The following is a 24,736-nucleotide window of genomic DNA, read 5'->3' as shown; positions in this document are numbered from 1 at the left end:
ATTAGGAGTGATGCCCTTAGTACAATTAAGCAGCCAGCTCATGAGGTGCGAGGCAATTAAGAAAAAAGGGGCAGAGGGGTCATGAAAGTGCTAGAGAAAAGCTGAATCCAGATCAGACCACAAATTCTCAGCCACAATGCCTTTAGGATTATGCCCAGTCAGGTCCTTATAGAGAAGTAAAGAGGCATTAATACCTTTTCTATAGCATTATAGCTATATATGAGTTTACTTTTTATTTTATCAAATTCATAATTTATATAGCTATCTCCTAAATTACAAGAATGACATATTAGGTAATGTGCAACACACACACACACACAAAATGGATGGATAGCTTTAATGTATAAACACTCTTACAAAACAGTAAAACACCAGTAATAGAAAAATGGCCAGAGTAAAAGAAAAGACAATTCATAAAATACAAACAGATTTTTAAATTTTACCTTATAGTTAAATACACACACACATATAATTTACTCATTTTTTAAAACTATGAATTCCAAAATGTTTTTAAATCTTTGTCAGTGGCAGGAGTGTGCTGTAATTAACATTTTCTTAGGCAATTAGCAGGAGGATATTGGCAAACATCCTTACTGAAAGCTTTTTTCCGGCAAAAATTTTCAATATCTAAAAACATTCATAGTTAATCCTTCCATAATGAAGTTAGCTTAAGCAAATAATGAAATGCAAAGCCAAAGATTTAAGTTCAAAACTACTAATCACAATCTTATATTAGTGAAAAACTAGAAACAACCTATATATGGTACAGCAGAAAAACTGCTGAACAAATGAACCTCAGGATAGAAAAATACATGACCATTTAATGCTATTTTTAAAGAATTTTTAAAGACATGGGAAAATTCTAGTTGAATGAAAAACATCAGGACGCAATCTGTTTAGTATAGCAGGATTCCAAATCTGTTATGCTCTTCCAGATTAAAAAATAAATAAAATAAAAGTTTTACACTGCTCTGTAAGCACTTTCACCAAATTGTTATCTCTTAGTGGCTCTGTGCCAATCACGTAGCTAACCAACTACAAGGCTTGAGCACCATCAAACAGAAATTCTAAACTCAGAAAATCCAATCCACCCTTCTAACGCTAACCTAGCCTCAGCCTGGGAGTTAAATAACTACATATCCATTAGCAAAACACCCTCCCTGTCAAGAAGGCCAGTGAAAGTAGGTGGTAGAGAAGGCTATAAGCAGTGAAGAGAAGCAGGGACAAATGGGGATTTAAATGCCTGAGATTTTTGTCCCTGTTCTAGTCCATTATCAAAAATAAACTGGGATCATTCTATGAATGCCTTCTTTCAAAACAAAGATAAGGCCACTCCAAAATATCACTTCTTCTGGACAAGACACTCACTCTTGGAACTCGATTGCCAGTGAGTAAGATGGCGTCCCGGGCCATGGAAGAAGGAACTGAGGACAAACATCCATACAGAAAAATCTTTTCTTAGCATTTGAAATGTTGTTCCAAAAGAGTCCTGATTTTCTCAAGTTGGAAGACTCTATTCATCATGAGTATTCTGAAATACTCAGGTTACCATGAGGAGTGACACAAATCATCCCAAGATTACATGGTGGAATTGGCAGAATGGTTCAACATGACTTCTTTCTCCAGCAATTCTTGATTAGTGCATAAGGCCAAGAGATGAAAACCAGCAAACACAGCATTTTAAATTTGTGGGTACATTTTTTTTCCTTTTCACAGAGTATCTTTTTGGTACTGTTGATAGTTTGCCTAAATTAAATCCACAAATAAAACCAGCAAGATTCTTATGATTATTCTGAGCCATAACCTATAGTATTAAAATGTAGTTAAATGCCTCTAAATGTTGCAATGCTCCAAACCTTACCTCATTTTTTGCTATAAGAATTGTTATATTCTCGGGGCGCCTGGGTCGCTCAGTTGGTTAAGCGACTGCCTTCGGCTCAGGTCATGATCTTGGAGTCCCGGGATCGAGTCCCGCATCAGGCTCCCTGCTTGGCAGGGAGTCTGCTTCTCCCTCTGACCCTCCTCCCTCTCATGCTCTCTGTCTCTCATTCTCTCTCTCTCAAATAAATAAATAAAATCTTTAAAAAAAAAAAAAAAAAGAATTGTTATATTCTCATTATATGAACACAAATCGAGAGTAACTGCTGACCACGTTCCCGACTAACTTTCCTGTGTTTCTCCTTGAGACACACTAACAAACTCCCTATGAAACCGGGAATATGAATACCATATTACCATAATACCATTTAGGGAACTAAAGGGGAAAAGAGAAAGCACCTGCCAAGCGCTCAGACTCACGTATAACTCTAGTTCTCCTCTCAAATCGTCTCCCAAGCTCCAATTACAGCAGTTAGTGGTCAAAGCAAAGCTCTCCCTCTAAGAAAGAGGTTCAGCACTGTAAGCAAGGGTTTCCGTTCACTTTACCGCAGACAACTGCTACTACTTACTGAGGTTAAATTTAACCAGCAAAGTAGCCAACATTCTGGAAATTATCCTTTAAGACAGTAGTATATATTCTGGGTTTGCTTTCAAACACCCAGTTTTATTTTAACCTGCATGAACAAACCCCCCCCGCCCGAAAATGCAAAGGAATCTAGAAATTTGTGGACCTAAAACGGTACTTTGTGATAGAGGCTAATACAGGTTTCTGATGTTGCACTGTAGCAACTCTCCTAAGCCAATCATTCAGAGGACTAAAAAGTAAAATGAAGCACCCACTAGATTCATATTAAAATGGAGTAGAACTCAGAACTCAGCTCAACGGTAGCGTTCTTCATGGATTACCATATATGTTCTACCTATCAGTCACAAGGTACCCATCAGTCCCTGAATTACTTCAAGCTTCCTTCTGCCCCGTAATATAGTATTATTTAATGAATACATATTTGAAACTACAGAATTAAAATTTAAACATACTAAACATGAGTACAATGGTGGTTGCACAATGGTATGCTTCTGTCAAAATTCATCAAATCACACACTTAAAATTGGCAAATTGCATTGCATATAAGTGGAACATAACTGGGAACAGATAATTCACTCACAAAACATGGAACCAACAGTGACTGGGGAGGAAACTGAGGGAAAGAAATTTGCTTAGCCTAGAGCGGGGTTTCTCAGCCTCACGTTCCCCTTTTAGGTGACAACCAAAAATGTTTATAGACACTGCCAAATGTTCGCCAGGGGAGGGGGGTGGGGGCAAACCTCCCCCCTCCCGCTGAGAACCTCTGCATTACATCCTTATAACAAGGATCCATTATATAAGAATTTATTATGGAAATTCGGTGAAAGCTAGTGGTGAAAGGTAACAGTCCCAGAGGAAAAAAAAAATGGAGAATGTTCAAGACTTCCAGGTTATTTTGGACACTTTCTTCTTTTCTTTTTTAAACAGGTGAACTCTACCGAACATTTATTTACTTATTTTTAAGTTTTTCTTTTAATTCCAGTTAGTTAACATACAATATTCCATTAGTTTTGGGTGTAAAATATAGTCATTCAACACTCTATTTAAGACACTTTCATATACAGGCGATCAATACTATCAATGCCTTCCTCCACAGCTAATAAGCACAGGTAAACCTGGAAACATCTCAAGCACATTTTTCTTTTCTAAAAGTCATCCTTAACTTATGTGTTAGGTTTCATAGCCATAAATCATCCCCACTGACCAACTCAATAATGTCACAAATTGGCAATTTGTTCCAGTAGAACATAAAGGGATTAAAGCACTGATTATTTACTCTGAGGACAGGATGCAAAGATACACTGGACTTTCAATAAATGATTTTTCAAGGAATTGGCTGTTTAAAAATCAAGGCCCTAAGTTCAACATTTAGTCAAATTAAAAGAGAAATCTATACCACATCTGTCTACTAACTAAACTAACAAAATGCATATGAAATAAGGCTGTAAGACACACTGTGGATCAATGGCTAGTGTGATCTGTTCATCTCCTAACATATGAGATACCAGGTTAAAAAAAATAAGATGTTTACTACTAATTCCACATTTGGAAATATATTTCAAGGAAATAACCCCCAAAAGAATTTAGATTAAAAATATTCAAAGCATTCCCAATATTAAATACTGCACAGCTCCCAAATCTGCCAACGGAGGCAAAGCAACAGACATTTATGCTTTATCAGACACATAGATGATGGATGAAAGAAACCTAAGTTTCTAGACCAATGCCTGGTCTCCAGACCACTAAGGGGAACCGAAGGTAGTAAAAAGGGCCCAGTGGGCATTTTCAGAACTTTTTTAAAAAAATGCCTAGGTCAAGGCTCCAGGTAGTGGTGCTCAGCTGCAAGGCTTAGAAAAACAAAGGAACAAGCACAGTCAGATGAATAAATGACCTGATTAATAATTACATATGTTCATATTGTATATAAATTATTATTTGTATTCCAAAATCATATACAAATACATTGCATTCAAATGCAAGCAATTACATTTTTAAAACATTCTTAAAAATGCAATTTATTAATCAAAAATCTTTCAAATTAGTGTTTTCATTTTCTTTGGGTAAATACCCAGTAGGAGAATTAATGGATCATATGGTAGTTCTATTTTTAATTTTTGGAGGAACCTCCATACTGTTTTCCACAGTGGCTGCACCAATTTGCATTCCCATCAACACAGCAGGAAGGTTCCTTTTTCTCTGCATTCTCACCAGAGGGGAGGGGGGCGTTGTATGATGTCAGAACTACACTTGTGGTGAGCATAGCATAACACAAAAAGAAGGTGAAGCACTATGTTGTACATCTGGGGCTAATGTAACATTGTGTGCCAACTATACTCAAAAAAATTTTTTTAAAAAGCTTTAAATCTTTCAAAGCATAGGAGTTAGGGAAAAAATAAGATGTCTTTTCTTTTTTTTTTTTTTAAGAGTTTATTTATTTATTTGACAGAGAGAGAGACAGCGAGAGAGGGAACACAAGCAGTGGGAGTGGGAGAGGGAGAAGCAGGCTTCCCGCGGAGCAGGGAGCCCGATGTGGGGCTCGATCCCAGGACCCTGGGATCATGACCTGAGCCGAAGGCAGATGCTTAACGACTGAGCCACCCAGGCACCCGAAGATGTCTTTTCATGGGACAATGAAATATGGCCCCCAAATTGATTACAAGAATGGGCAACAAATAAATGAAAATATATACTTCCCTGTTATTAACCAGAGGAATGCAAATTAAAAGCACCATAATACTATTAAATATCCACCGAACTGGAAAAACATTGAGAAGTTTAACAAGATCAAGTGCTGGAGAAGATATGAAACAACTAGAATTCTCACCAGCCATAACGACTAGAAAAAACACTTTAGGAGCATCTTTTAAATTAAAGATGCACCTACATCTTCACAGATGTTCAACAGGAAACAAAAGAATATTCATAGCAGCATTATTCATAAAAGCAAACTGAGGACCACCCAAATGTCCAATAACAGAATGAATAATTTGTGGTAGTCATATACTTTTTCATACAATGAAAAAGAATAAACTTAGCCCCAAGTAGCAACATGGATGGATCTTACACATTAAGTGAAAGAAGTCACTGAACACATGGAGTATTACTCAAAGTACATAATGTTCAAAGATAGACAAAAACAAAAGAGAAGTACTAGGCTATTTAAGAGTACATTCATATGTGGTACAACTATCAAAAGTAAGGGGATTAAAGCTAGTGTCAGCTCCATAGGAAAAGGCCTGATGATTCCCGCTACTTTCAGCTTTGTTTCTTTAAAGCAAAGAAAAAACTGCATCTCCAGCAGCTTTTCATGACTTGGCTTCTGTCTTGTTCAAAGTGGTTGGGAGCTTATAGCCATAAGAGATAAGCTCACATCTTTACTATATTTCACAGCAGCAAGACAAATAATACCCATGCAGTTTGGGACAGTAATGTAGTCTCGTAGGCATCTATATGTATGTTTGTTTGTTTAATGAGAGTAGCAAGACTATCCCCATGAAAGTTTTCAGGATTTCTTACGTCTTGCCCACCATGACCATAAACTGAAGAGCAACAAAGACAATTAGAGATTCAGCCCTTGAGAAGTAAATGGGCAGTTGCCCAGTGGTTCAGGAAGAGCTCTGCGCCTGACATTAGGATCCCTTAGACAGTCTTCGGCCCCCACCACTTACCTGTGGAGCAGTATAATGCCCACTTGAGAAACTGGAGTTTTGAGCTGAGAGGACAGGAAAACATGAGAAAAGATGGCCCTGGTCTCAGTTTTCTACAAAAGAACCATAGGAGATAATGACTCCCACTGAAGTTGTAAACGTTGACCTTTCTCTAACCCATCTTCAAAGGTCTACCATGGAGAGCTGGGCCCTGCTGGATGAGCACCAGGCCCAGTGCAGGTAGAGAGGTCCAAACTGAAGGCTCACTTAAACATGACCTTGGGCCTGCCCTAGTCCAGCTGCCTCTTCTCAAAATGAGGAACAGTAATTATTACCTCAACAGGTTATGGGAATTAAATAAGATAATGCACATGAAGTGTTTAATACTATCCTTGTCCGGGACGCCTGGGTGGCTCGGTCAGTTAAGCTTCTGCCTTTGGCTCAGGTCATGATCCTGGGGTCCTGAGATCGAGCCCTGTGTTGCGCTCTGTGCTCAACAGAGTCTGCTTCTCCCTCTGCCCCTCCCCCTGCTCCTGCTCTCTCCCTCTCTTGCTCTCTCTCAACTAAATAAAAATAATAAAAATCTTTTAAAAAAATACTCTCCTTGTTCTTTAGTAAATGCTCAGTAATCAAGAGCAGCTCTAAATAGTAACAACAACATCACCATGACCTAACAGAGTTAACTGCATACAGGGGGTACTCCCTTGTTGCTGACAGGACCATTTGTAACTCTCCCTTTGCTCCACATGGATCACTCAGTGCTTTTCCCTCTTTAGCAAGAAAAATCACTTTGAGAAAAAGCATTTAAATCAACAATAAAAAATATCTTCTCTATCTCAAGCCACTAAATAACATACCTATCAGCTAACAGGGTCATTGTCTGCCTTGGATTTTTTTTTTTTTTTTTTTTTTTTTTTTTTTGCTAAGTATGGAGAACAGGACCAAACGATAGAAAAAGCTTAATTGTTTCATGATCAATATGCTACACTGGAAACACTCACTCATCTGGTAAGAAGACATATATATACACACCAATGTTCATTAAAGCATCACTTCTTAGAAAGAAACAGGAAAGAAGTGCCCCCAGTGAGCAGGAAAACAGATAAATAATGATATATCCACACAATGAACTAGATCAGAGGTCAGCAAACTTTCTGTAAACAGTAAATATTTACTATTTTCTGTAAAATATTTTCTGTAGACAGTAAATATCGTGGGCTTTCTGGGCCATCCAGTTTCTGGTGCAACTACTCAACTCTGCTGTTTTGGTGTGAAAGCAGCTCTAGTTTATGCACTTAAAGAGGTAGCTGGCTAGATTTGGCCCATGGGCCATACTTTGTCAGCCCCTAAACTTGAGCCACATTTATCAATGTGGAAACATGTCAAACAATGATGAGCAAAAAATGCAAGTTTCAAAACAGGTTTCACAACATAGTGTGGTTCATTTATACAAAATTTAAAAATCTGAAAGTGATACTTTATAATCATTATAGATATGCGTGTATTAGTAAATGTATATAAAATTTATATTTACTCAACTTATAAACTCTGAATTTATGACAGATGTAGAGGAATCAACTATAATTTTTTCATTTTTCTTTAAAAACTAAATACCCCAAGCAAATAAGGCATAACGTGGAGAAGGGCATTTCACCTCCATTTGTCATCTAGACCAAATCAAAGGCCCCCAACGCACTCATTGAGCCACCATTCAGAGCTGCCTGTTCTAAGCCATTTACAAAAACTGTCAGGCTAGCTACCTCTGCAGACCAGGACTATCTTATGAAAAATACAACATACAAAGCAGTTACTTGTTTGTTCTCAAAACATCTCTGAAGGATATAAACAACAGCCAGCTTCACGTCACAAATAGCACAACTGCTGTTAAGGAGATTAATAAGTAACTTGCTCCAATAACTTGCTTCTACCCTGTAGCAGAACCTTCATCCCTTAAACGAGACTTACTAGAAACTTTGGCTTCCCTTAATGCTGAGTGCTGGCCGAACCCTTGGCTACACCTATTACATCTACTACCAACAAGCAATTTAGCATCGACTACATGTAGAACTCTGGGCTTACCATGCAGTTGAAAAGAATCCTGTTTGTGATCTCACGCTTCTTACGTGAACAGACTTTCCTCAATTTTGCAACTCCACACCGACCTCCTCTTTCAATTCTGAACCTGCCTTTTTAACAACTTTAAACATCCACCTAATCACCTTTCTTGGTTAGCCAAGGAGCTTTACTGTTAGGAGAAAGGAGAGAATAAGGAGGCTAGGAATCACACCTGCTTGGGCATACTTCACCACAACCAATGAAAAGCCATTCTTCCAGGCCAGAGGGAAAAGTGGGGGCTGCTACAGAGCTACTGAGGAGCCTGCATTAGTCTAGTGGCCAAGAGTTCACTGGGCCCACTCAGTGAAGTTTTTCCTTTCTCTGCTACTTGTCCCTGTGTTTCTTTCTTCTTCTGTCCCTACACCAGCCGTGTCTCTTGTATCTTGAGTTCAAGTGCCTCCAAAAGAACTCCTCCATCTAGGTCTCACAAGCCTGGTCATCTTAAGTTCCACTGACCAGCCAACAAGCAAATAGCCAAGGGTCAGATCCTTTCTCCCGGTCAATGCACTGTGTTCATGGTGGACAGTGGGAAGGGTCAGAAAGTACAGAGATGGCCAAATGTAAAGAAGTGCACAGGGCCACTTTGTCAGCAAAGAACCCAAGTGAGCAAGCTTCTGAGAGCTCTTAAATCTATGGGCATCTCCAACTAAACACATGCAAAATGGAGCACATTCTATTAATCTCAAACCAACTTCTAAGGTCTGCATTTCCACGAGGGCATCACCATCATCCAGGTTCTTCAAGCACATAACACTGGGGTTCTCCCTCATTCATGATTATCCTTGCCACATCATAAAGTGGCTGTCCACTATCCTCTATTCTTCATTCTCATTGTCACCCTAGAGAAGACTTTTATGCTTTCCTGGTTACCCAGGTTTCACCACTTTTTGCCTTCCTTATTCCAACCCAACCAACTTACTGTTTCTAGATTAGACCTGTAAACAGTTTCCAAACCTACCACTCCCTGCTTGAAAGTAAGGTCTAGTCTTTCCACCCCACCCCCAGCAAAAATAGGTCCAAAGTTCTAACCCATGCAGTCAACCCACCATAAGGCCTATGCCTACTTACCTAGATGCACCACATTTGGTCCCTTATTATAGCTAAATTCACACCTGCCCCAAACACAGAAACCATTCTGCTTTCTACAAACCTCTACTTATGCCACTTTCTCCATCTGAGAGCCTTCAGTGATCCTCCCAGGGCACTACTTGTCAAAATCCCATCATTCTCCAAGGCAGATTCTGTCCTTTTGACTTTCCAAAATTCCCCAGCTAGATGAGCTCTCTCCCTTGGCCCCACAGCACTTAATTTAAACTTCTAGTACTTTTAGTCCAGTGCTGTCCAATAGAGATCTATTGGTGAACTGCATACTTAACCTTAAATTCTCTAGTAGCCACACTGAAACTAAAAAGAAATAGGTGAAATTAATTTTAATAATGTTTTATTTAACTTAATATGTCCAAAATACGAATATTTCAACATGTAATATAAAAATGGAAATATTTTTTCATATTAAATCTTCAACATCTATGTATTTTATACTTGGAACACATCTCCATTTAGACTACCCACATCTGAAGTGCGCAAGTGGCTGTTTTATTGGATAGTGCATGGCTAACTCTTTCAAGCCCCAAATTGGGAGGCTTGCTTCACTCCCACTCCTCTATGGCCATTTAAACGTGAAACTTTAATACTTGAGGCTAAGGATTATTCCTTCCTTATATTGGTATCCCCTAGAGCAGGAGTCAGAAAACCATAGCCCATGGGTCAAATTGGGCTGCCCACCTCTTTTTGTAAATAAAGTTTCATTTGAAGATAGCTTTGCTTCTTTATTTACATTTGTCTATGCTGATTTCACATGACAATGGCAAAGCTGAGTAGTTGCAACTGGGACCATAAGGCCCACAAAGCCGAAAATATTTATTATCTGTTCCTTTATAGAAATGGTCTGCTGACCCCTTTCCTAGAGCAGTGATTCCCAAAGTGTGGTCAGTGCGCAGGCGCTGATCAGCAAACTGTTATCAGTCCAAGAGGAGAAGAAGCTTGCATCAGAATGTAAATAATGAAAAAGAAACAGGACTTTCTTAATGAAGAAAACAGTATATTAGTTAACGGCCTGGCACTAGCTCCTTATGTCACCACGACCATTTAGTTGACTTTATTGTACCTTCTGCCATGTAATTTAAAAAATTTTATAAGCAAAGATAATCATTTTTTTAAATGCTTCTGAGGCTTCGCTGGGCTAAGGCAGTCTCTCTGACTCATGTCGTGCATATAATCTCTATATTTTCTTACAGGATTTGGTTTTGGTTTTATATTTATGCATTTAAACCAAATAGAAGTTTTAATATTATTTATGTAACTTTACTTTCCTTTCTTCCAACTTTACTTTCTTCTGTATATCCAGTAGCATCATTTAAACCTAACTTTCTCTCACTAAAATGTATGTTCTTTTTCATATAGTAAACCATATACACTAGAATTTATTTTTGGATTCTCTATTGTTCCACTGACCTATTTGTCTGTTTTTAAGTCAATATGGGATTGACTCAATTAGTGACTTCATAGCTTTATTAGTTATGTATTATCACAAATGTAGAGGCATAAAACAGCATACAATTATTACCTCACAGTTTCTGCAGTGTCAGGAATCTGGGCACAGCTTAACTGGGTCTTCTGTTTCAGAGTCTCACAAAGCTTCCACCAAGGGGTCAGGTGGCTACAGTTTCATCCGAGGCCTACATGAGGAAGGATCTGCCTCCAAGATCATTTGATTGTCGGCATCATTCTGTTGCTCGCAGGCTGCCAAACTGGGGGCCTCAGTTTCTTGCTGGCAGTCAGTCAGAGCTGCCCTCAGTTCCTTGCCATGTGGCCCTCTCCATAGGGCAGATCACAATATGGAGTCTTACTTCCTCAAAGCCAACCAGGGAAAGAGTCTCTCAGGAAGATAGACATTACAGTCTTATCTAATGTAATCATGAACATGTATTCACAGGCATCTGAACATCTTTGTTGTATTCAATTAGAAGCAAGTCATAGGTCCTGCTCAGACCCAAGTGGAGGTTACACAAGGGCATGAATACCAGGAAGTAGGGGGTCATGGCAGCCATCTTATAGTCTGTCTGCCACAAGAGTATATTCTGGTAACTGGTAAGGCACATACTTCCGTTTTCACCCCAATTTCTCTTGATTTTTCAGGCACTTGTTCTTCTATATAAACATTATTATTTTATCAAGTGTTACCCCTACCCTTCAAAAAAGTCCTATTGGGATTCTATTTGGAATGACACTAAACACATTTTTAGAAAACTGGTATTTTTATGATATCAAATCTCCCCACTCAAGTACACAATGTCCTTTAACCTGTTTAGATCTTATTTTATGACCTTCAATAAAACTTTAGTTTTCTTCATATAAGAGCCTTACCTTTCTTGTTAGCTTTATTCTAAGTCGTTACAATACCTGTTGTTACTGAGACTGGAATTTTTCCTCTCTCCTTTTCTAAGACTTATGCTAAAATAATGAAAAGCAAGTAGTTTTTGTATTTTTATCTTGTATCCAATTGGTCACTTTACTAAATTCTCTTTGTAGTTATTTTTTTTTAACTAGAATCTATTGGGTTTCTTAGTATACAACAATTATATCCATGAAAAGATCCAACATAAAGGTTTTTTGTTTGTTTGTTTTATTCCATTGGCTACATAAACCAAAATCATAAATAATCATGGTAAGAAAGAATCCTTGTCTAGTTCCCAACTGACTCAAATATTTTTAATATTATTTTTAAAACAAATATCTACTGTTGGTTTTAACATTTCTTGAGTGGAAATCAGCTCTGTTAATAAAAGAATAATGGTAGATACTCTACCCTCAAGGAAGTGGTGCATAACTCCCCACTCCTTAAGTGTGAGCTAGGCATAGTGACTTTCTTCCAAAGAATACAGTATGGGAAGATGGAAAGAGAGTAGTAACTTTACTATCTCAGCCAGGTAATCAAGGTCAATATCAACAGCAGTAAGTCATCTTGACAGTATGCACCCTTCATATGATGTCATGAAAATGGCACTTAACCTCTGTGGTCTTCTTTCCCAAAACACATAACCCTAGTAACCATGAGAAAAACATCAGACAAATCCCAACAGAGGGCCACTGTACAAAGTATATGACCCTTACTCTCCAAAAATTGTCACTCATCAAAAACAAGGAAAGTCTGAGAAACTGTCATAGCCAAAAGAAGTCTAAATGTAATACTACTAAATGTAATATAGTAGTCTAAATTGGATATTAGGTAAAAACTCAGAAAAATCTAAATGAAGTGTGGACTTTAGTTAATAATTTATCAATCCTGGTTCACTAACTGTAACAAATGTACAATACTAATATAAGATGTTAATAGTGGCAAAAACTGGTTACATGGTATATGGAAACTATGTACTATCTCCACAATTTTTCTGTAAATCTAGAGCTGTTCTAAAATTAAAAGTTCATTGAAAAATAATAAGGCAAGTCATCAATACTTCATTTAATTTTAAGTGACAGATTTATATTTATTTATCCTACACAAGAATAGTCTTATTTCAATGACAGAGCTAAACTCAGTGACTTAAACTCATTATATCTTTGGTTCCTATTCAAGCCCTTTTTGCAATCCCAGCTCTGGAATCCAAAAAGTTAATCATCCTTGATTTTCAGGAAATTATGATCAATTTACTCATTTAACAAATAGACATAGTACCTCCCACGTGCAAGATACTAAGAAAAAAAGCAACACTCTACACCATGAGGAATAATGTTGCCACAACATGTGTGTGTCACACTTTACAAAGCACTTGAATGGGGCACCTGGGTGGTTCAGTCAGTTTAGCGTTTGGCTCAGATTATGATCTCGGGGTCCTGGATCGAGCCCCACATCGGGCTCCCTGCTCAGCAGAGAGCCTGCTTCTCCCTCTCCCACTGCTGCTCCCCCTGCTTGTGTGCTCTCTCTCTCTCTCTCTCAGTCTGTCAAATAAATAAATAAAATCTTTAAAAAATTTTTAAAAAAAAACCACTTGAATGTCATTTAACTTTCAAACACCTGACTAAGGTGGGTAAGCATGGATCTCAATTCTGAAGGGGGAACTGAGGCTCAGAGACACTTATGTGACTTGCCTAAGATCACACAGCAAATGTGCAAATCAAGACTTCACATAGGACTGATTTCGAATTCCCTACAAGAGAGGGCAATAGTTAAAAGAATACCAAGTGAATGATACAGTTTAGAATATGAAACAGAAATTGAGTGAAGCAAGAAATCCTCAAAAGTTTCATCAGAAATAGAAAATGAACAGAAGTATTGATGAGGATGTGCAAGGAACATTTACCCCCCAGACTCATATCGAGCTTTAGGTTCCTTTTCAATGCAACGGGGTCTACCTTTGGGAAGTCCTGGAACAATCCCTGGAAATCAGAAATTCTCAAATAATCTTTGTGGAATGACTAGAACAATTAACTGACCCAGGAATTCTGTATATCACCATGATGATATTTGGAGAATGGGAACTAAAGTGCAGAAGCAACTTCATTTCACGGAGGAGCAAGAATTGGTAGTCTGAGGCAAGAATAAAAGTATACTTCTGGGGAAAGGAAAATTGATTATTCAATAGGCATGGTAACTAGTAACCACCAGCACCCACTTTTAAACCTATTTAATCAATGGCAATTCACCTCAGTCTAATTATCAATGACAACTCAACTTGCTTCAGGGAACATACTTCTGAAAGCCAATTACAATGACAGTCTCACACAATTCAAGGTCAACCAAGCAGTAGCAGATACACTGCAGTGAACACACTTTTCAGAGTCAATCTGACAACAGTCTCACCCAAATGGTTCTAAGGCCAAGGTCAACCATTCATGCCTCTGTAACCAAAGCCACCCCCAAACATGACCACACTTCCCAAAAAGATTAGAAATCTGCTTTACTCATAAACTGCTCTCTCCTATTTTGCTTTTTGTTTTATATATTGGATAATAGTCAAATCTTTGGACCGAGGGCAAATCATGACTCTTCTTAACTTCTTCTAAGTGCAACTGTGAACAGAAATCGATTCACCCTGAAGAAAAGAAACTACTCCAAACTCCAAGAGTTCAGTTGGAGACCCTTGCCAGAGACCAGTTCAGTGGGTAAGAAAAATACTAGATGGGCTACATCTTGCTTGTGGAATCTTCTCAAACTAGCCTTATGGTACCACAGATCACATGACAGGAAAGCATACATATGGTAAAAATTTATTTATAACAAACTGCATCACAGACCACAGAATCACACCCCAGGAATCAGAATCACCTTGTGAATGGTTTTAAAAAAAATACATACCCAGGCTGCTCTCCAGATCAATTAAAATCACAACTTCAGGAAATAGGACCATACATCTTTTAAAAGTCCCTTAGTGATTCTGACGAGCACGCCTATAGTTAGAAATGACTAGCAAGGTCTCCCAAGGGTGACAAGGACACTTCGATTTACTAAGAGACACTGGAAACCTAGCCTCAGACTTTGGAGCAAAGCAGAACAAATCAATAAGCCAACACTAGATACTCAACAGCTAGATATGCCCTAGCAATCTCCAGATACAGGAGACTCAAGGTGAACCAGGCCTGCTATTATATATTGAGTTCTCTTGGAATCAATGTTTCTCAATCCTACTTGAATAGCTCAATCACCTGGGAGATAATTTAAAAGATAGAAATCCTGGTACCCAACTCCAGACCAACTGATTCAGAATCTCTTAGGGTGAAACCTAAGCATACATTTTAGGTCTCCTTAGGCAATTCTGATGGGCACACAGGGTTGAGAATCACTGATCTAGATTGCTCAATTAGTATCTGTACTTGACCCACTCCATCTTCTAGTAAAAGGCACCTGCAATTTCTCCTAAAACAGATGATGAAAACACCCACTATGTCTTACAGAAAGCAAATCTTCCACAATAGAACTGTGATCCTTAATCTACCACCAAACTATTTAACATGCTTTCATGTTCAACTGATCAAATAACGAAAAGGGAAACCAAAGAAAAACCCTCTCCTATCTTTTCCCCCTATATCCTTTTCTTGATGAATATTGGGGTTCTATATAAAAGAGGCCAAAAATGTTGAGCCAATAATGAAAAGCTTTCTGTTGCAGCAAGGGGGATAACAGCCAAAAAAAGAAAAAAATTTTTAGACTTATTTATTTTAGAGGTAGGGGGGAGCATCTTAAGCAGACTCCATGCTGAGCAAGGAGCCCAGTTTGGGGTTCAATCTCAAACCCAAGATCACGACCTGAGCCAAAACCAAGAGTCAAACACTTAACTGACTACGTCTTCCAAGTGCCCCCCCCAAAAAAGAAATTTAAGAGCAGTAATCCAACGATCTGCTTGCCATGAGGAGAGAATCCAAATCAGAAGCTGCTGTAATGGGAACAAAGGAGGAAAAGACATATGAATATAGTTTAAAGTGTGCTTCACATTGGTTTAGCAGTGCATTAGTCATCCATGTCAAGGGTTTGATACATTTAAACAAAGAAACACAGTCAGAGATGACTTTCAAATCTCAGCACCATCTGAGGTGCTTACTTAAAACAGTATATAATGCTGAACAGTCAATGAATCATAAGTAATGTAGCTCGTGGTAGGGTCAAATCAAGAACTCTGGCTATAATTAAAATTGAGGAAAGTATTTCATTCTAATTGGACAAAAATTCAGCTAGTTTCTAAGCAACTACTAAGTGGAAAAGACTTAATGTTCCCCAAATGCTATAAAAGGTAGTGCACATATCTTAACTACATATTGCATATGGGAAGTAAAGTTGATTAAGAAAAGACTGTTCAGATTATAATGTACAAGTCCTATAATAAACATGAAGGGTTATCATTGTGGTAACAGAAAAAAGGCAGAGCGATACCCCGGGTAACATCATACTTTGAACTCTGGTGCTTCCACATTAAATTAATACAGCAAGGTCTGAATTAGGTCAGAAGGCACATGGGCCTTCACCTGGTGGGAAGAAATTAGAAGAGCAGAAAAAGCAGCAGCAACCTTCAGAGCTTCGTTCTCCTTTATCCAACTCTAGTCCCTGATGGCCATGTGACCTTAAACAGGCTGTGCCTTAGTTAGCCTGTTCCAACCTAGAACACTCCCCTTGACATCCAAAAGCTTTTTAAAAATTGGAAAGTAGATACCAGTATCTACTAGAACAGCCCAACTATCGCCATTTTAGATGCTCTAGTCAATCACTCACAAACAACTATGAATTTAATTAGTACCATGCAATGAAGAGATACAAATATAAAGGACTTTCAGTTAAAGATGATGGATTGAACACATCCATTTACCTTGGCTATCTCCCAAAACTCCACTGAAATGACACTAAAAGGATTTTTTAAACCCACAGTAACAAAGAGAATGGAAGAGGAGACAAATGCAGTGACATTTTGGAAGCTGAGAAAAAGCCAGATCTTATGGCAGCTATGAGAAAAGCCAAGAACAAAATATTTGCACACAAGCACCCGCAAAAGGCAGCTTCATGCACACCTGGAACTGGGGATGAAAAGGGGCTAAAATAAGGAGGATCTGGTAAAAAAAAAAAAAAAAAATCTTTTGGAAAAGTAATTAGATCCCCTCCATCTTCTGTCTCTGGTCTTTCCCCATTCCAGCATAGGCTCAGATTTATTTTCTAGGGAAGGTGAATGAAACAAAGGGTCTCTGAACTGTGAAACAAAAGCACAGTGGACATAGACTCTATACTTCAAATAGGAACCTAACAAAGGCTTATATACTGCACATGAAGACATCCAAATTCCTAACCTTTTTCATTCAAAGAGAGGATTAGAAGATGCTTCTGTAGGAAATCTGATCAGACCAAGGGAAAAGACCTAAAGATATTGACTTTAGTTCCAAAACTCAATTGTCCAGCCAAATCACCCAACTTAAAATCAACAAACTCCCACTTCATATACTAGGAGCTTCCAATCAGCTTAGTGCTCTACTCTTAAACATGTACAGAACAAAGAGCAAAAGTTTATCAGAAATTGGAGGTCTGTGGGGCGCCTGGGTGGCTCAGTTGTTAAGTGTCTGCCTTCGGCTCAGGTCATGATCCCAGGGTCCTGGGATCGAGCCCCGCATTGGGTTCCTGCTCAGCGGGAAGCCTGCTTCTCCCTCTCCCACTCACCCTGCTTGTGTTCCCTCTCTCACTGTCTCTCTGTCAAATAAATAAATAAAATATTAAAAAAAAGAAATTGGAGGTCTGTAATATGCCAGAAAACAGAGAAGTTTGAAGGAAATTATACAGAAGAAGCAAACTTAAAAAAAATCATTAATATTGCCAGAGGGATTTTAAAAAGATACTACATTTTTGAAACAAGAGCAAGATGCTAGGAAAAGGAATATTCAGATCTCAAAAAGGAGCCCCTAGAAATCAACATATAAAACAAATGACAAATGCAACAGCAGGCAAAATCAAGTGGGAGCGATGTCCCATAAAGTAGAGCCAAAAAGATGAAGAGGTGGGGCACCTGGCTGGCTCAGTCGGTGGAGCATGCGACTCTTGATCTTGGGGGTTGTGAGTTCGAGCCCCATGTTGGGTGTAGAGATTACTTAAAAATAAAATCTTAAATGAAAGATGAAGAGGTAAAAAATAGGAAAGAAAATTAGAGAATCTAAGAGGTACAACATTGAAAGGGAGAATAGGGAAAATGAAAGTAATCAAAAAAAAAACAATTCAAGAAAATTTCCCCAAACTGAAGGACCTCAGTTACCAGATTGAAAGGATCTACAGGAAGGAAATAAAAAGAAACATATAACAAGACATATTCTGGTGAAATTTCAGAGCACCAAGAACAAGAACGAGTTTTCAACATCTTTCAGAGAAGGAAAAGCAGAATTTAAGAATTAGAATAAGATTTGATTTCTCAACAGTAACAAGAGCAAGAACACTGGGAGGAGGGGAAGAGACAGCAACAATTCTGAGGGTAAATGATTTACAAACTAGAATTCTATACTCAGCCAAACTATCAAATTAAGTGCAAGAGCAAAATAAGATTTTCACACCTGCAAGACCTCAAAATAGTAACCTACCATGCATCCTTTTCCAGAAAGTTACTAGAAGATTTGCTCCACCAAAATGAAAAAACAAACCAAGAAAGAGAAAAACAGGACATATAGGAAACTGAGGATCCAACATAAAAGGAGACTGGATTTCCCAAGATGATGGTAAACGGAGATTAAAATGATGTTGGCTCTTTCAAAGGCTCAGAGAAGACTAGTGCAAATTGAAGGTCAGAATGCTCTAGGAGAAACGTCTCCAATGGGAACTGATAGGATTCATGAAGTGTTGAACATACTGAGTGAAGATACACAGCTCTTGGGGAGAGTATGGGGGTAAATTAGGGGCAAACATGGAAAAGGATATAAGCAAAGGATATAAAACAAGGCAATTTTTAACTACAGGGAAAACAAAAAGCTGTGCAAGCAATCATAATATACACACTAAATGGCTCAGCTGTGAGTAGGCTTACCTAGTGAGCAGGCTTATATTAATGTAAACACTGACTAGTGCTCTAACCAGAACAATATATGATAATGATAAATGATATATTGGGGTCTACCCCAATATGGAAAGGATGTGAGTGTGAGAGAGCTAAATCTTCATCTTCCATAGTGGGAAGACAATATATAACACCTAATACCAAAAAGTTGAGAAGTAGTAGAACAAGTGCATCACTTAAAAATGAAGCAGCAGCTAGCAAAAGTGGGTAAACATTCTATTGAGATACCTGGCATATAAAAGCCATTTAATGAATGTTTATTGAATTACACTGATATGCAAAATAGTAAGTATAAACTTTAGTATGTGCCAAGATTCAAACACTTGGAAAAATGTTAGGTAATGCTCTTTAAGATATTTTTCTCCTCTATTTAACCCAAGGACCTAAACTTTCTGGATGACAAAAGAAAAAAGAAAAACATTTTGACCATTATTCTTTTAAATCCTCCCCAAGAAAGGTTGGTGATGCTTACCAAATGAAAAAAAGAATCACTCATATTTTGCCATAAGAAAATTTGATAGCACTATTGAAGAGCTAATTAGGTCCTTGGATATTCAAAGAAGAAATCAAATCCAATATATGCTGGAATGAAGCAAAGGGTATTTCTCCTCACATTATTTAGTGGATTTAGATGCAGTGGATTTAGAACTCACATGAGTGTCTAAAATGCATTAAAAAATTATAAATCAAAACAGAATTTACCTAATAAGTGGCATATTTATAAAGTTGTCCTGCTTGTTGTTAAAATAATTATCTTTGTTGTGAAGAAGAGATATTTTGCTTTGTAGTAGGACAAAACAGATATCTTTTTTATTCAAGTTTAGCAAATTAAATTCCAATTCCAATTTTAGATTTTAGATAACTAAAATGTCCGGCAAACTAGCTGACCATAAAAATATAGTAACCAAACTATCATTAGGATAAGCAATTCTTTATAAAGTCCTCTATCCCATGTTTATATACATCAATGTCAAGAACACATTAAATCACCGCAGGTAGACTGAAAAGAACACTGGTTTTAAAAGCCTCCCGATTAAGGTAAATTGAAATAAATAAATGAGCCCAAGAGTAGTCAATAAAATTTCATTTATTCATTCATTCGTTAAGTAAATACTTTCTGGGTAAACCTATCATGTGCCAGGCACTATTTGCTAATCTTTGAAGCAGAGGACAACTTACTCCTAGGTGTTTTTTTTTTTCCTCCTCTTCTACAAATCTGAAAATGAAACACATAAATCAGGGAAAATAAAGGATCCATTTACCTAGCATTCAGGTGATACCATTTACTGGAAGACAAATCACCTTATCCACTTAGACACTATTATATAAAGAACTACCTACCTTTCATCTTCAAAAAAGAATTACAGTACACCAGAGAGATTGTTTTTCTTCTCACATGGGACTGTGTTGAGCATGCTCTGGTATGGTGGTTGCAAACACCCGTGAGCACAGTTAGTTTTGCATAAGACTCTATTTTTCTTCATAGGATTTATTGTCAAGTCCGACAGTGTAGAGGTTGCAGGCACTGTTAATATTTTGAGCCAGATAATTCTTTGCTGTGAGGGCCTGTCCTGTGCTTTATAGGATGTTTAGCAGCCCCTGTGGCCTCTATCCACTAGATGCCAATAGCACTCCATCCCCAGCTGTGACCCAAAAGGTCTCCAGACATTGCCAAATGTCAGGAGATGGGTGGGCAATAAGGTGCCCTGTTGAGAACCACTGCTTTAGAGGAACACCTCAGAAGGGGAGAGTGATTGTAGACAGAAGAGGAGGCCAGATAAAACAAAGATCTCTTCCCTAACATTAGACTTCTGCTTTAGTAAATGCTCAGGTACATCCACTTCTTGATGCTACTGGTCTACCACCATTTTAAGCTCCAATGTCTTCTGATCCTAAGTCTAAACTGAAGGAAGGGAAGAGAGGTAGTCCTATTAAAACAATTCACAACAAACACAAAGGAAACAATTCTGTCTAATCTTCCCTCCATCTTCCACTTAAAAGAACACCAAGGTCATCTTTTTTGTTAATTACCTAATCTAACCCCAAAAGTTTTGACAGATATTGGAGTACCTTCTATGTGCCAGACATAGTTCTAGGTGCTAGAAAAAGATAAATTTCTCAACTGTATTTACTGAATTGATAAATCACTCTAATAAACAGCATTTTCTTCATGATCTTGGATTTGGCAAAAGATTCCTAGATATGACCCTGAAAACACAAGCAACAAAAGAAAAATAGGTAAACTGGACTTTATCAAAATGAACTTTTGTACTTCAAAGGACACCATCAAGAAAGTGAAAAGGCAACACACAGAATAGGAGAAAATATTTGCAAATGATACATCCAATAAGAGCCTTGAATCAACAACATATAAAGGACACATGCAACTCAATAATAACCCAAATAAAAAATGGGCAAAGGATATGAATAGACATTTCTGCAAGAAAGACATACAAATGACCAAGAAGCACATAAAAAGATGCTCAACATCATTAGTTATCAGGAATATTTAACTCAAAACCACAATGAGATACCTATGAGGATGGCTAGAATCACAAAGTCAGATAATAACAAATGTTGGCAACAAGGTAGAGAAATCAGAACTGCTGATTTCCATACACTGCTGGGGGGGGGAAGAATAAAAAAAAATGGTGCAGTCACTTCAGAAAACAGTATGGCAGGTCTTCAAACAATTAAACATAGAGTTACTATATGACCCAGCAATTCCCAGCAAAGAGAATTGAAAATGTTTGTTCATACAATCATTTGTACATGAACATTTATAGCAGCGTTATTCAAAATATCCAAAAAGTAGAAACAACCCCAATGCCCATCAATGGACAAACGGATGAACGAAATGTGATATAATCATACAACGGAGTATTATTTGGCAATAAAAAGGAACACAGAGGAATCTTTAAAATATTACATTAAGTGAAAGAAACCATTCACAAAAGACCACATACTATATGATTTGTATGAAATGTCCAGAATAGGGAAATCTACAGAGACAGAAAGTAGATTAGTAACTGCTTGGGGAGGGGAGGGGGATGATAGCTAAATGGTATGGAGTTTCTTTTTTAGATAGTGAAAATGTTCTAAAATTGACTGGGGTGATGGTTGCACATATCTGTGACTATACTAAAAACCACTGAATTGTACATTCTTAAAAGGATAAATTATATGGTATCTGAATTATATTTCAACAAAGCTGTTTTTAAAGAAAGGAACCAGCATTTAAAGTACAATGGAAAACAGGACATTTGGACATTTTATTAATGAGAATGTCTTATTTAAAATACCCTCGAATCTGCAGAGATCTCATTCTTCTGGTTGTGAAATGATTATTGAATGCTATTTAAACTACTGAAAATGCTCCAGGTAAACATCTTATTTATGATTGTAAGAAAACTTAGAACGCAGGCATCAAGAACTTCAGAGGACATAAAATGCAGTGCTTGTCTAAAATGTATTAGGGGCATTAAGTAATTATATGCACGGGGTGGGGGTGGGAGGTAAGCAAGAAGAGTTAAAGAGATCAGATGAAAAGCCTCCTTCTAGAAGACTCCCTTCTTCACCAGCCTGCAGTGATGATGGAAGAACACCTCTCCATATATACTGTAAATCTTATTTTACAGGAAGCTAAAAATAATCACCCATATGATTTACTCCAGTAACAAATAGGAAGTCAAGCAAATACTAAAGTGCCAAACAGAGATTTAAGGAAATAAAAAACTAAACCAGTTCCCAGGAATGGCTACTGGAAAGTTTCGGCAAAAATGTTCAACCTGTGTCGTTTTCAATCCAAATAAAGTCCGTTTCTGTGTCTGCTTTGTGTGATATACCAGTTAATCTAATACTATCTCACTGCAGAGGAATGTCTGGTCCCCAGAGTCCACAGTTCCCCGACCTGAAGAATCACCAATGCCAGTGACAAGGAAATGCCACGGGGGAGGGGGGGGACATTCATTAGAGATTTTTTTTTTCATCCTTAATAAATCTCAGCTCCTGCCTTGGTCATTACAAACAGCTGGTCATTACAAACAGCCTAGTTCACCATCAAACCAAGTCTGGGTACCTCACACAGTATTGTGCCCGGTTTCAAGCCAAAATTAGGCCTATTTGGGGTGGGGGGGTGGCACAGAGAAAAACAACCAAAGGCGGGATGAGCTTTTTCTACAGAGCCTCAGGTTTCAAAATGACAGCCTTGAAAGGTGAAATGACCCAAATTATTGGGGGGGGGGGGGGGGGTAACAGACATTCATTCTCCTGCAGGGTGGCTGTGGCTTGGTGTGGAAATGGGGAACTTGGGGAGGGGGTTTCTACATGGAAAGAGAAACAACAGGGAACGGTCTTTAGGTACCACCCACCCCTCCAAGTGAATCACTGCAGTGTCAGCCCTGCACCGATTCCACGAATTGCCAAACAGGATGAGGTAAGGCACAAGCCTTGCCCCCCCCCTCCAGCTACCCCCGCGCGCAGAAGGGCGCATCCCTGCGCGAGGTGCACCACGCAGCCCCCCGAGGCCTCAGCTGAGGGGTTGACGTCACCCTTCTGCATTGAGCTTCAAGGACTGGGAGCAGCACTGGTTAGATGGGGAGTAGAGTTGGGGCGCTATTGCTGTCACCAAGTGGCGGGGGTCTACCCCCAGGACTCTACGGATTGGGTTCGCGCAATAACAGACCAGATGAAGAGCGGAGGGGTGGAGGGGAGTGGGAAAAGGGTCGTAAGACGCACCTCTTGGGTTCCCGGGGAAGCTCAAAGGAGCCTAGTTTATGTAAGACCCTCTCCCCTCAGTGCGTCTCCGCGCGGCGGCAGCTCCCTCTCCCCATCAGTGCGCTTGGGGGGCTCTGGTCGCCCTTCCCCAGCCAGGCAGGCACAGGGCTCCTGGTACCTCCCTCTCGCAGCCCCGCGGGGTTGGGAATAACCGGGAATCTGGGATCAGAGCCGATGCGCCCGCGCCCGCGCCCTCTCCCAGCCAGGTTAGCTCCTAGAGGCACCGCGAACAGGCTGGTAAGGGAGGTCGGGGAGGGGTGTCCAGAGAGGGAAACCGAAGAATAAACCCGCAACTTTCCCTAGAGCCTGACCCTATCCCGCGAGCTTAACAAAATAAATCAGTGCATTAAAACAAATTTGGGAAAGGTCGACAACCTGCGGTCACCGCCACCACGCAGCCCCTTGCAGCCTGCACCGGGGCGGGGTCCAGGGTCCGAGCAGCCCCAAGCTTGCACCCCGCCATCCTGCAGCCCCAGCCCAGCCCCCTGAGCCTATCTCCTTAAGGAGGGGACCGAGATGAGATTTTTGGTTTGGGTTTTTGTCCCCCCTCTTCCTTTCTCCGAGCATCACTACGGATTGACGGCCGGAGGCCCGGCCACCCGCCCGGCGTGGCCACTCACCCAGAAGACGAAGGAGTAGATGATGAGGAGGGTTTTGAGACAGGTTATCACAGGTTTGGTCTCCATTCTCCTCGATGCCATACTACAGAGCTCCGGCGGCGGCGGCGGCGGCGGCGGGCTGCGGGCGGGCGCGCGGGAGGGGGAAGGAGGCGGGGCGGGGCGGGGCGGGGGCGCGTGCCGCGAGAGGCCCCGTGCGCGCGCAGACGAGGCCGTGCGCGTGCGCGTGCGTGAGCGCGCACTCTGCGGGGCGCCGATTTAAGGATCGGGCGGGCAGCGACTGCGCATGCTGAGAAGGCGGCCCGCGCAGGCAAGCCCGCGCAGGCTCAGACCCCCAGGCCAAGAGCCGGGCAGGACCGCGGGGAGGGAATGGAGGAGCTTGGGGGCAGGGTCGGAGGTCAGCGCAACCTCTTCCAGGCCGACGTGGGCACGTAAGTTTCTGCTCGATGCACAGTAGGGCTTTACATTTGCAGGGATATCTGCACCTGGCGACACGAGCTTTATTGGTATCCCCGAAAAGCAGTCACGTTTCTCCATTTAGGCGCCCCACCA

At 39.7% G+C, this 24,736-nt stretch overlaps 1 protein-coding gene across 1 annotated transcript in view; it reads right to left on the bottom strand.

Annotated features, from left to right (window-relative positions):
- The window catches only part of TSPAN7 (tetraspanin 7), a 120,619-nt gene extending 96,296 nt beyond the window's left edge, over positions 1-24,323 (bottom strand). Inside the window, exon 1 of the mRNA XM_035003050.1 lies at positions 24,188-24,323. Coding sequence (XP_034858941.1) covers positions 24,188-24,268 — 81 coding nt within the window. The 5' untranslated portion in view covers positions 24,269-24,323. The remainder of the gene's footprint in view (positions 1-24,187) is intronic.
- Positions 24,324-24,736: the final 413 nt, after the last annotated feature.

This window comes from Mirounga leonina, unplaced genomic scaffold (assembly GCF_011800145.1).
Source record: "Mirounga leonina isolate KUSES-001 unplaced genomic scaffold, KU_Mleo_1.0 Mir_101609, whole genome shotgun sequence".
Lineage (NCBI taxonomy): Eukaryota > Metazoa > Chordata > Mammalia > Carnivora > Phocidae > Mirounga > Mirounga leonina.
The sequence above is the reverse complement of the archived record's forward strand: the minus strand, read 5'-3'. Positions and strand labels throughout refer to the sequence as shown.